Source organism: Mustela putorius, unplaced genomic scaffold, assembly GCF_011764305.1.
Source record: "Mustela putorius furo isolate JIRA1106 unplaced genomic scaffold, ASM1176430v1.1 tig00000450_pilon_pilon_pilon, whole genome shotgun sequence".
Lineage (NCBI taxonomy): Eukaryota > Metazoa > Chordata > Mammalia > Carnivora > Mustelidae > Mustela > Mustela putorius.
The window spans coordinates 16029022-16042990 of NW_025421385.1; the positions used below are offsets into that span (position 1 = coordinate 16029022).

The 13969-nt window shown below is 41.5% G+C and overlaps 1 protein-coding gene across 2 annotated transcripts in view; it reads right to left on the reverse strand.

The window, feature by feature from the left end:
- The window catches only part of PPP1R14C (protein phosphatase 1 regulatory inhibitor subunit 14C), an 87208-nt gene that overhangs the window by 11838 nt on the left and 61401 nt on the right, over positions 1-13969 (reverse strand). Inside the window, exons 2-3 of one of the 2 annotated variants that reach the window (XM_013056643.2) lie at positions 12572-12655; positions 11441-11473 (exon numbers count right to left, since the gene is read on the reverse strand). In XM_013056643.2, the coding sequence (XP_012912097.2) occupies positions 11441-11473; positions 12572-12655 (117 nt within the window). The remainder of the gene's footprint in view (positions 1-11440; positions 11474-12571; positions 12656-13969) is intronic. The other variant, XM_045080189.1, reaches the window with a different exon arrangement.

The following is a 13969-nucleotide window of genomic DNA, read 5'->3' on the forward strand; positions in this document are numbered from 1 at the left end:
GCAAAGTAAAGGAATACATGCGTGGACTCATTAAATCACACAATAGTGGCCGTGAGGGGAAGGAGCAGAGAGGGGAGTCACTAGCATCTCTGTGCACTGATTCTGCGTGTGTGTGCATGCATGGGCATGTGTGTGTGTGTGTGGGGGGTGGTTGTACAAAGTATCTATTGGCCCCCACTACTATGGAGGAAGGTTCTAAAGGTTCTCCTTTAAGCACTGGAAAACTAGCCAACGTGGGGGAGTTAGGCAAGAGGAGAAGCATCCGGGGAAGCATGCAGCCCAGGAAGCGTGTGTGCACACACGGGTTCACAAGCGCACGCACACACGCACACACGCACAGAGAGCTTAAAGAAACAATAGAAAGAAAAGAAACAGTTCCAGTGACCTCGTAAACCTGACTACATAACACGCAGCCCCCTGACTGATGAGAGACTTCAAAGAGCAAAGCATGTTTGTGAAGGGATCTGGCAGCAGCCGTGAAAACAGACGGTCCTTCCTCGCTCTGGAGTTTCTGCCGGGTGGCACTGTCATGGGGCACGGCGTCCCAGTGCCACGTTCTGCTCTGAGCTCTCATCCCCGCATCCCTCCTGGGCCCCGTGGCTTTCAGCTTCCACCCCCTCCCGCCTGCCCCGGCCAGGACCAGAGGCGGCAGATGGACACTCAGTCTGTAATTACCACCGTGGCCAGGCGTCTGGGACCTTTCCCTTGTCACTCACAGTGATTCATGTTACATTCATTGATGTTCTGCGCTGCCGTAACAATGATGGTTCCAATGGAAAGTAGGAAAAGGAGAAACCACAGTATCTTTGCAGATCATATGCTTTGTGCATAATTAAACCAACTTCTGTCATAATTTCAGTATTTAGAGTCATTTAAAAAAGACAAATGGATATTATGTGGCAGCCTTTGAATTATAAGTCTTTCCCCACAAAAGGACTTTTTGAAAGATTGCTTAAAACTGTTGCTTGGTGCGTACTGTCACCGATCACAATAGTTGTGCAGATCAAGTGAGCTCCCGTAAAAGGTGGGTATTATAGAGGGCACGGTTTGCATGGAGCACTGGGTGTGGTGCAAAAATAATGAATACTGTTATGCTGAAAATAAATAAAAAATAAATTTTTTTAAAAAAAAGGTGCCCAGCAGAACTCTGCAGAACTCTGAAGGCTCAAACCGCTTTTCCAAAAAATATCATCCACCCCTGATACAGAGTCCAGGGTGGAGTGGAGAGAGAGAGAGCAGGTGAAGATTCTGAAGGCTGGGATCCATGTGGCTCAGTGACTCCCCCTTGTACTGTCCCCTCTTTGTCACCCCAATCAATGCATCAGTCACTTCCTTAAAAGGCATATTCACGGGGACCATCTGCTTAGTCTCTCTGCCCAACGACAGCAAACCCAAGTCAACCACCCAACTTTCACAGATCAACCTGACAGTTCCCAAAAGCCTGACATGCATCAGAAGACATGGGGATCAGGCAAAGCATGATCAGGGAGAGGGGAAGAAGAATTTCCAAATCCACTGAAGTTTAAATATGTGAGGGTGATGGAAAGGCAGTACTCGCTTCTTTCAAAAGTGATGGCAACAACTGAGAACTATTCCAAATGGCAAAACGTCCCTGCTCCAAGAACCAACCAGGCATTTAGAAAAATCACACTGTAAGTTTTTATCAGCTTGCGTATGCATGTCACTGAAACAGACAGGCAGTGAATCAGCACTGACAAACAGCTTTGGGGGGTTCCCCAGCCCTGTGTCCTCCAACCCAACCAGGATTTGCTCCCTACCCTCTGAGGCATTTCAGCACTACAAGTGCCAGCATCACTCACAGGTGAATATTTAATTGTCCCCCTCTTTTTAGAGGGTTTGGGGAGAGTGTTGTTTATCTTTAGAGAGGTTCGTCTGCTCACCGTGCACAGCAGAACGGTCCATTTTCATGATCTGAAAAGAGGTTTATGAAATCTGTTATGGGGAATAGTTTTATGCCTGCTCTCATTATAACCCCTGCTGCCCATGGAAATTCCAGAAGGTCATAAGTGCATCCTGGTTGTTTCCTTCTTTCCTTCTTCAAACTTAAAGCCACTTGACACTGTGCTGTCCATTTATGTTCTCGACTGTCTGCCTTTAGAGATTAATTTGTTTTGCTGGTGAAAGTGGTCCCATTAATCTATTTTAGAGGCTCGGGCCACTGCTCTTAGACTAATTATTTTGTACCCGGAGTCTAACCTTCATTTGTATGTGGCACAACCGTTCACCTGCCCTCCCCATACTCAGCCTCTTCGGCATTCAATTCTTCCTTCACTTACTAATGACTGGCTTCTCAGAACTAGTACACTTGCTCTTTGGACAATGTAAAATAAAACCCACATCAATAATCCCACTGCAATAAACCACCAGTGGAGTAAATCCAGCAAAATTTTAATCTCTAACTTTATAATCACTAAGAAAACTGAAATAATTTTATCAAGGGCCCCATTATCAATGAAAGAGAATATTACTTGTTACCAACACCTAAATCTTGTTAAAATGACATCTTACTGAATTTACAAGCCGTGAGATTTGTTTCTGATTATGACTCCCTTTTCTAACGATTTAGAAATCCAAAAGTCATGTGTCAAATTGTCTTTAATTGGCGTTCTTTCTTCTGTCCAAATTAAGTCCAAACTCAAGAAGAGAATGTGGAGCTGTTTATAATTTGGGTTGATCAGCTTGAAAAACATGTTCATTCTGAATTTAATGAACAAGGAAAAGGCCATAAAATCACCAACAATCAAAAATGCCAGCCACTTAAAGACCCACTGTCCTTGAAAGCCTGTACTGCCTCCATCGTATGTTTTTAAAAAATAACCATCGTTAATTACTGGGAGGAAGGGGTTGGGTTCCCTGGGTGGCTCAGTTGGTTAAGCAACTGCCTTCAGCTCAGGTCATGATCCTGGAGTCCTGGGATTGAGTCCCGCATCAGGCTCTCTGCTCAGAAGGGAGTCTGCTTCCCCTCTAATTCTCCCCTTCTCATGCTTTCTCTCTCACTTTCTCATTCTCTCTCTTTCAAATAAATAGATAAAATCTTTAAAAATAATTATAATAATTACTGGGGGGGCATCTAAAGCCAGACCTATATGGCTCATCCTATAATAGCATCTACCTCTTCTTTCCTTATGTTCCAATATTGTCATCATCATCATTATCACTCTTCTCATGGCCATCCTGCTTGGTAAAGAATTTCACCTTGCCCCAGAAGAGGTCGTCTTTGCCCTCAGTTTCTGGGAGGTGAGCTCTAAGCTCTTGGACTGCCTTGCCTGATTAAAGTATCTTTGTTTACCCCAGGGCCCTTGACCCACACTAGAGAGACTAACAGTGTGATTTATTGGGGGAGGGGCTTTGGGTGATGTGATATCAGCTCAGTATACCAAGGGACTGGTAACTGAAGTCAAGCTCATGGGCAGTCTATGTAATCAAGTCCCAGGAAAAACTCTGGGCATCAAGGACCTGGTGAGCTTCTTCCCTGGTTGGCAAGACTCTGTACACAGTGTTGCACATCATAGCTAAGAGAATCAGTGCTGCCCAGGATGCCACCGAGAGAGGACAGCTGGAGGCCCCGTGTTTGGAACTTTCCTGGACTTGTGTCCCATGTATCCTTCCCTTGGCTGATTTTCATCTGTAGCCTTTGACTGTAACAGAATGAAAGAAGCATATAGAAGCACACAGTGAGTGCCGTGGGTCCTTCTAGCACATTGTCAAATATGAACAGGGTCTTGGTGACCTCTACACTTACAATAGGTGCTGGAAATGAGGATGGGCTTGTGGACTGTTCCCTAACTCTGCAGAACATGCTGAATAAAGACGGAAGGAGACATGTGGAGTTTTGCTCCATGACTTCATGTCTTTGGCAAGCTTACTTAACCCTTCCGGGTTGATTTCCTCAAGGAAGACAACCTGAACCAGGTTTACAAATATTCCAAAGGGGTGCTGGTGCTGACCTAGTGAGAGTTCAGAGAAAGGCAGTGAGAGGTAGACAGAGCACAGATGTGGACTCAAATATGAGTCCAAGTGCGAGCTTCAGCACCTCCTGGCTCCTTCTCCCTGGGCAGAGGATGCCTGGTGCCTAAGGAGCCCTCAGGAGAAAGTATGTGAGTGACGGGCATATGGGGGCCAAAATCCTTTTGGCTACTTGGTAAAGCTACTCCTGTTTCTGGTTAATAAATCCCAGTCCTTTATTACTAGCCACCCTAATTACACTAGAACATAACAAGGCTTTCCTAGCCAATGGCTACAACTTCTAGAATGTCATAGTCATTGATTCCAGGCTTTTCTTGGAAGCTCCCAATGTCCTCACTCTTCGGAAACATTGTTCTAAAGCTGACAGCTTCCAACAGGTGTATTTCAACTCATTAATCCAGCATTCAGGCTCTCTTCCCCATTCCAGCCCCAAACTACAGTCTTTCTTGAGCAAACCCCATGAGAGCTGAGAAGAAAGATTTCTCTGCATGGAGTCACTCTGACCCATTTATAATGGAGTGAAATGGCTATGCCCTTGTCTTTCTCTAGCAAGTGCGGAGCCACTCAAAGCACATTCCAGTAGGCAGTTTGGTAACTAACTTGGAAAGCGATGGGATAAGCTGACATCCTGGCATTTCTGGCCTTTATTCCTATTTTAATATCCTTTGAACACTTAATTCTCACCATAGTCAACTGTGAACTTAGGAAAGACTGTTTTCTCAATGGATGCCCAGGTTCACTGCGTTATCTAAGTCCCTAGATTCATTATAGGCACAGAGATGTTCAATAAACATTTGTTGGGCAAACGAGTAGAGAGAAGATAGCAAAATGCCAAGCCATGTCTCCTCCGGTCACACACGCAAACTTTCTATGTTAGAAATACCCAGTTTATCTCTTCTGTCCACCGCAATGAGCTCAGAACAGGAGCTCTGAGCACTACCATGACTTCCACGTATACACAGCTGAACGATATTTTGCAAGATGGCTTAAAATGCTAAATGGAGCAAGACCAATGTGAGCGGGGTGAGTAACAATGGGCCCCACAAAAGTCGGTCAGAAAAGTGAGATGCAGTCACCAAGATGCCGTGGCGAAAGAGGAAGATCCTACCTTCCCACCATCAACATGGGTAGAACAACAATGCACGCCTGCGTTTTCGAAACCACTAGTCAATTTCTACTGCAAACCATGATCAGACATCCATTTCCTGCATCATCATGTGGCTGTGACATTTCCGTGACCCCACAGATTACTAGGACCCAGATATGCCTCTCACCACCTATTCATAGGCAGTCATCCTGTGTAAAAGCCTGATGCGTATCAACCTACAGGCTCTGATTGCTAAATGCACAGAAAAAAAAATATGATGTTTATCAGAGAACAATGGCAGAGCCATCAACTATAAAAAGAGATTCCTACGAGTCCATTGACTGGACTGACAACTCCTGTAACAGATGGTAAGACAGATGCCCTCGAGCCCAAATTAAAAGCATTTTCTGTCCACCATAGCAGTAAGTGGAAATGCTCCTGTGTGATCCTAAGATTTCAAAACCATGCAAAGTAAGAATGAGAAATAGGACAAGAAGCTCTTCCCCAGCCTGGCTAGCTGGCCCCAATAGCCCATCTCAGATTTCTATAATGTTCACCAGGCTGTCACTACTGATCATTCAAATCCAAATATCAACCAAAATTAAATGACTCCTTTTCCTCTTGCATTATATAGAAACATTATTTTTCTACATTTAAATCAGCTCTGTTTTGGGATGCCTGGGTGGCTCAGTGGGTTAAAGCCTCTGCCTTCGGCTCAGGTCATGATCCCAGGGTCCTGGGATCAAGCCCCGCATGGGACTCTCTGCTCAGCCGAGAGCCTGCTTCCTCCTCTCTCTGCCTGCCTCTCTGCCTACTTGTCATCTCTGTCTGTCAAATAAATAAATAAAATCTTAAAAAAAAATCAGCTCTGTTTTAATATCAGCTACATCAGAAATGTCTTCTACTCAGGGGGAAAAAAAATTAAAACACCAAATCAACCACAAATACATTAGTGTGGTGACCACAATTACATTGCTTTGTCTTGAAAGGCCTAGTCAGAAAAGATTTGCATATTGACAGTCCACAGCTAAGAATATGAATCAAAATGAGAACATACAAGTTCTTTTTTGATTAACCAGCGCCCCTCCCTAAAATGAAACCATGGACCCAAAGCACATGACACACCAAAAACAATATCACTTCTGTGAAAATAGCAAGTTCTTTAAAGCCCACTCTTCAAGCTGAATAATTCAAGATGTCATTATTGGCGATCTGGGGCATTTTGCATATTTAATATGTAATAGAGAAATATTACCTTATATAGAACAAGATTTGACTAACATGTGTCAAGCTCTATGCTGGGTGCTCTTGTACATATCCTGACTTCTCCAACTATTAATTATATCACTTCAGGCAAATGACATAGTCCTTCTATGTCTCAAATTCCTGATAACAATACTGTCAACCTCACAGTTTTGTTGTGAAGAAGAAATAAGTTAATACATGTAACGTACTGAGATCAGTCCCTGACATGTGCTTAGTAATTATTGAGCTCTTATTATTATTATTATATCTCTAAAATTATCAGTGCAAATACTGGTTATGAAAACCCAGAGAGGTGGTTATTACCTCCATTTTACAGGGGAGGAAATGGAGGCTCAAGAGGTTGAGAAAAGGTTGAAAGTCACACAGATGTAGTGCTGTTGCTCACATAAAACTCTTGTTTTAGAGGGCGCCTCGGTGCTCAGACGGTTGAGCATCTGATTCTTGATTTTGACTCATGTCATGATCTCAGGGTCCTGGGATGGAGGCCTGGGTGGGGTTCCACGCTCAGCAGGGGGTCTCCTTAAAGATACTTCTTCCTCTCCCCCTTTCTCACTTGCATGCTTACTCTCCCTCTCTCTCAATCTCTCTTTAATTTTAAAGAGTATTGAGAGTCACACTTTAAAATCTAAAATTTTAAAATCTCTTAAAATTAAAAAAAAAAAAATTAAAAAAAAATGACTCTTGTCTTAAAGTCCAGTCTTCCTACCACACACCCCACCTCAGCAAGGAAACTATAAATAAATGTCCCCGAATCAGCAGAGATATTTTCCTTACATTGGTTAACTTCAAAGTGACATAAAACTGTATGCAAATTCCTTTGATCAAAAAAATAGCACCTTCTGGGACACCTGGGTGGCTTGGTGGGTTCATCCTCTGCCTTCAGCTCAGGTCGTGATCCCAGGGTCCTGGGATCGAGCCCCACATCAGGCTCTCCGCTCAGCAGGGAGCCTGCTTCCCTCTCTCTCTGCCTACTTGAGATCTCTCTCTGTCAAATAAATAAATAAAATTTCAAGATTTTTATGGAATAAAGATCACACAGTACTTGAAAAAAAAACAGCACCTTCAGAATGGGCTACTTTGAAAAGAACATTGTTAATTGGTAGGCACTTAGTTGAGATAGGACAAAGTCCTTTGATGTCCTAAATGTCTTTCCAAGTCTAGTAGCTTAGGGAGCCAAACAGGGGGAAAGAATGAGCACAAGATCAGGTGTCTGAAACTCAGGGTTGAGTCTTCCCTTTGCTCACTGCTGTGAGGTCAGAGACAAAATAACTTAACTTTCTTCTTCAGGTCAGGACTGTGAGGATTAAATAAGATAATGTTTATTACTGCGATGTGAACTCTAGAGCTTTGGGAAAACAATAAGCTATAATTTTTACCATCATAACCCAACTGCCAACCTTCTCTGAAATGACCCCTTTAATGGATGAATGAACTTGACTGAAATTCCTTAGCATTTGTCACCATTTCTATTTCTAGAAACCATGAGCTAAAGGACAGAGAGAAGTTCACATGTAAATGCTTTTTCTTCTTTCTTCCTTTGGAACTCCAAAGACAATTCAAATATTACATCTTTCATCTCTTAAACCTCATCATAAAAACCAGATGAAGAATACTTTTATTCTTGGGGGAAGCAAGACTCATTGTTTTCATTTAACTGCCTGGCTTTTAACAAGTGTGAATATTTTGCTTCCTAGATACTGCACAATTGGAAGAGAATAGGTCTCATGAAAGCCCAACCTTTCTTACCTAAATACCAGAACATGAACTGTCCCACTAGAAGGAGAAGTGAAGAAGGGAATGATTAACTGAGTAAATGGCACGTCTACACCGAGTCTGAATCTACTTTCAACAGCAACCCTCCCACCCCCACATCACACGTGATCAGTGACACAATCTATCACCTTTCTTGACTATTCTACTATTCTTGTTTAACCTTTCACAACAATTTAATATAACTCTCCAAATATATAATTAATTTCTTTTTTTAAGATTTAATATATTTATTTGAGAAAGAGAGGGAAAGCACAGAGAAAGCGAGAGGGAGAAGCAGACTCCCCACCCAGCAGAGAGCCCAACACGGAGCACGACCCCAGCACCGAGATCATGACCTAAAGGCAGACACTTTAACCAAATGAGACACCCAGGTGCCCCTAATTAATTTAACTCTTCCATTAATTCCCCAGATAACTATAAACAAAGAAGTTCTTTTCCCAAAAAAGCTGATGGTGAGGTCTCTTGCCTCCATCCTTGTCCTTGTCTCCAGAAAGCCTCTAATCTAACTATCAACTCCTCAAGGAGTTTATATGGTCCAACTCTTAAAAAAACAAAAACAAAACCTGAATCTTTTCAGTAAAAAAGTGTTCAAATAGTGACATTTTGAGTTGAGTTGGGACCACTTCTTTTGCACACATACACACCATCACCACCACCACCACCATCACCAAAAAAAAGTTGGTTTGTAACCTAATCACTCCATGGTGAGACCCACCAGTAGACAAGCTGTGTTCATGCTACATGAATTTAATCAGTTTACTGGGTCCTAACGCTCATGGACAAGCTGCCAAAAACAGGCAAGGACAGATGAAAACAAAAAGAAAAAAGTGAGATTCAGAGCAAACAGAGACCACACAGGGAGCAGAAAAATCTTAAAAACAAAAATAAAGAAATCAAACATTTGTTAATATCCTCAAAGAGAAAAAAATTATAAAATGTGTCCATGAAACACTAAGAAATAGTAAAACAGAATAATGAACAGAGAGCAAGAAAGTGCTCTTAAATATTAAAAATAACACAGCTGAAATTTTTAAATATCAGTAAAAAGACTAGATAGTAAAGTCAGAAATCTCTCAGAAAGTAGAATAAAAAATCAAGGAGATGGACAATGAAAGGAAAAAGATAAGAAATTAGAGGCTCCATCCACAAGACGTAACATCTAAATAAAAGGAGAGCCAGTACTATAGAATACTGAGGAAGAAATTGATAATAAATAAATAAATAAATAAATTTTGAAGAATTGAAATACATATAACTACAGACTAAAAGAGTTTGCAAAGTACCCAGCATGTGAATAAAAAAGGACCCACACTGAGGTATATCACCGTAAAATTTCAAAGTGTGGATAATCTTAAACGTAATTGAGGGGGGAAAATAGGTCACATACAAAAGTCTGAGAATGGAAGTGGCATCAGACTTTTAATATGAGAAATGATTAAAAAATAGGATAATGCCTTAAAATCCCAGAATTCTATACCATCCAAACGATTAATCAAGATACATTTTTATACAAGCAAGGGTTCAAAACATTTACCTTCTATGCATCTTTTCCCAAAAACCTACTGGAGGATGTACTCCCACAAAAATGAGGAAGACTGGGATTTAAGAAACAAAGCATCAAACAGGACAACAGTGAACAGAAATCTTATTACAGTAGCTACTCAGTAGACCCAGAGAATAACTTCTCCAGATTGTTGCATAGGGGTACTACGAGGAAAGCCTGGGTGGGAGCATAGTAATGACAGGTTTGAGTATACAGAGAAGAATCTACCTATTTGACAAAGATATTGGAGAGTTCATTAAAAAATAGCAATAGGCACTAGACAAAAATAAAAGACAAGATAGCATGAACTCCAGAAAAAACAAAGAGCTATACAAAAAAGGAGCAATGGTTATATGTTACTGTTTGGCTTAGCAGTGAAAAATATCTGTTTAAATCGTAATACTGTAAACCTTCACCACTGATTCAACAAAATACTGGTCAATAACTTTATCAAGGGGATGAGGGAAATGAATCACAGGGAAAGTGAGAGAGTTATCATATTTCTCCTTAGGTGAATAAATGAAAAAAAATAGCAGTTGCATATTTAGGAATACAAGAGTAAATAGTAGGAAAACAGCCAAAAGTGTTGATGTATAAATCTATTTGAATATAATATATAAATATAAAATATATACCTTTAGGAAGAGGGACTGAAGAATGAAACAGGCAATGTTATATTTCCTTTATAAGCGTAGTTGTATATATGGCTTTCAAAACTATGACTATATGCTACATTGATTTAAAAATATACTTAATATCTTTACAATTTTAAAATTAGAATTAAAAATCTCTACGATACAATCAGCATTAAGGAACACTGGAGACTATAAGAATAAAGCTCAAGTAAGTAACTGGCCCAAGCCAAACAATCACAAAACACCATATTCATTTTAATCTTATACAATCTAGGGGAAGTATGCTTTCCTCTCTCTTTGTAGCTACATCACTTCAAAAATCAGAAGTCCTAGTACCACTGCTCCAATGTTGCAAAAAACATTGGATGGATATTCTAATTTCTCTGATTTATCACAGGAACAAATGAAAAAGACTTCCTTTATCAATTTTTTTCATGATTGATCAAATCCCTAATTTCTCCACCATGCTTTCACTCTTTGGAGTATACCTTAAATGCTTTGGTCTAACCAAACTAATACCCAATGTTTTTTATACTAATATTTATCCACTTGGTGGTAAATACGCAAACACAGCATAAAACTTCTTCCAATAAAGGCAATGCTTCTGAATGACAGACTTCACTTAACATTTCTTAAAAATGCATATCTATTTAATAAAAGAATGCATTCTCCAGTTACAGATCTAACACTTTACTAACATTTTCCTAAAACACTAACAATTCACTAAAATGATTCCAAACCCTCTCATAATTACCTTTGAATTTGGCTTTTGGGGATTACTGGGTGATTGGCATTAGGGAGGGCACTTGATGTAATGGGTGTTATGCACAACTGATGGATCACTAAATTCTATCCCTGAAACTAATAACAGAGTATATGTTAATGAAATCAGATATAAATAAAGAATTTTTTAAAAAGACAAGCAACACACCCAATTCCATTAGTTTTAAATCTTCTTGAACCAGATAAGCCTGGGCATACATTTAAGGAAGTTAATACTAGTCAAGCATGCACTTGACCCACGGGTAAGAATAATTCCTTAGTATACACATAACCAAACCATGTATTGCTGTTTGGCTTTAAAAATATGCAAACTGGTTTAATAAAAACGAATTCAAACACAGCATTTAGGAAAAGCGATTTGTTTACCTCTGTTGGTTTGTAGCAGTCTACAAGAGCTTCCTAGAATAAAATACACAGAAGGTAAGTTTGATTATTTTAAAATCCATTATCATTTAAAAAGTGAAATTAAAAATTATTTTCTCTTCATGGTGTTCTACTATGCATGGTAAATCCAGATTTTCTATCAACCATCTAGAAACACACTTTATTTCAGCACTCATCGGGTCGTCTTGAAGATATCGAAAGTTGTACATTCCTACGCACGAATGCTTTGCACTCTTCAGAACACACACGTGCCTTTCCTTTGGGCTACTAAAAGTAGCTAAAGCCCCTTTGAAGTCCTTAATTTTACAAAAAACCTTCTATAGGCCACTACATTTTCTGCAGAACCTGCTGCCTGCTTTACTGTTTCTAACTTTTGTAACTAGATGCTAATGCATAAATTTACCAATAAGGAATGATCACTAAGCTGAGACTGTTCACCACACAAGGGTCACTAGTAATTATTAACACACGGAACACATTAATACATTAAAATGTGTCCTTTCGTTGCCTTTAGAGATCCCTTGCCGTTGGTGATGACCAACGACCATTAGCAGTAATTATCAGTGACCACAAAGAGCCATGACAGGGCAGAAGCTAATTGGTTTTAGAAACTCCCAAATGCAGATATTAAAATGATAGATCTGACCTCCTGTGGGAAGGGAAAGAAATGTTGTTTTGCTCTGGACTGAGGAAACAGGAGACAGCTTCAACATCCGCTGTTGTACTAGGAGGTTACCAGGCAAGTGTACTCTAACAATCTTTCTTTTATTAGGTTGTAAACAATCTGCTCTAGAAACTGATTTCCTGGGTGAGAGAATCCAAAACCAGGAGACCAGAGTCCTGGCTTGGACGCCCCAGATCTGGCCCAGCACCTCTCCTCTCACATAACTGGAACATTACTTGACCATAGTCAAGAACTGCTTTACCATCAGAGACGCCGTGCAGGGGGAACGGATACTGAGCACCCCCCCTCCTCTCCTCTCGGCCCACTGCCTGCTCGGGTCCTGGTGCTAACACCGCCCTAGGGCAGGATCAGTGCACACCGGGTTCCGGAGATGCAAGCCGATTCAAGCACTCACAACAGGCAAGTTCTAGATTTTGAAAGCGGCTTACCCGTAACTTTAAAGCTCTCTCTTCTTCGCTGTCAGCATCAAGAAGATCATCAATGTCAATTTCTACTTCTGGCATTTCTTCTTCCTGGTTCGGGGAGGCAAAGGGGGAGGCATTCTATTTAGTGAGAAACTACATGGCACCAAACCAACCTAGTTGACTTATTTAAAGAAATAACTAGATCACGGATGGGGCAGGGATCAACAATGGAAGGAGAGACCAATGGAAGAAGAGGGAAAGCAGGGGATGGGGAAGAAGTAGGGGAAAGAGAGAAAGTGGGGAGAAAGGGGAAGCCAGAAGAAAAGGGAAGAAAAAGAGGGAGGGGGTGAGTGGAAGGAAGGAGGGGGAAAGGAAGGGGCAGGGGAGAGGGAGCAAAAAAGATTGAAGAGTCACAGAACAGTAGAAAGTATTTCAAAGATGACAATTTCCTACGTTATGGCAGAAAGCTACAATTATGGGTAGAGGATGGGCGTCAGAAGATTACAGAAAGAACAGCGACACCTTCCCGGTAGGGGTCACCTCCTCCCCAGCTCCTCCCCGTCGCAGGGATGGGTCTGCAGAAGCTAGAGAGAGACCTCTATGAGGGACATCGGGGCTTAGTCGCTCAGTACTGACTGAATCACGTGGTCCTCGGGGGCAAGGCTCACTTCCTGAGTGTCTCCTTTCTAGTTAGATGCGTTCACTAATAGTGCTCAACCATTCTCTTTTTTCTATTCCAACAAACAAGAGGACCCAAGCATTTGGAGGAAACCAAGGAATATGATATACCGGTGCGAAATGGTAAGAAATGTATGTATTGGTCTCTACCCTGGTTCCTGGCACAGAGCTCCTAAAACCCTCATGAATGGGGGTGCCAACATTTGTTCTAACATTTAGTCTCTGACCCCAGTTCCTGAAACAGAGCTCCTAAATCCCTTAGGATTTCCTGGCTGGTAGGAACATCTTGAGTTTTAATGAGGTAACTCTTGGTGGGCTCCTGGATGGAAGCTGCTCACAAGAAAGACCAAACCATGATCGGAAGTTTGGAACTTTCCACCACACCCCTCACCCATCCTTCTAGAAAAGGGAGGGCTGGAAATGGAGGGAGGCACAAACGTAGCCTCTATCCAGGTTGAGGCTGCTGAGCAGATCCGCACTCCATGGTCAGGATGCTGGGAAACCCTACACTGGATGTGCGTGCTGCTTCCGTCCATCGGTGGCTTCCAGCCTCCCTGGCTGCCACCATGTCCCCTCCCCCACAAGCTGGTGCTCTGTCACTCAAAGCTGCCCATGCCCCACCTCCTATTTTTGTGTGTATGTGAAATCTCATCTGAAAGGAGTCATTTAGAAAGCCACAAACAGAGGGGTGTTAGAGCTCTCAAGGGTCTACCTGACTTCCCACAGTGAAAGGACATTTGGAGA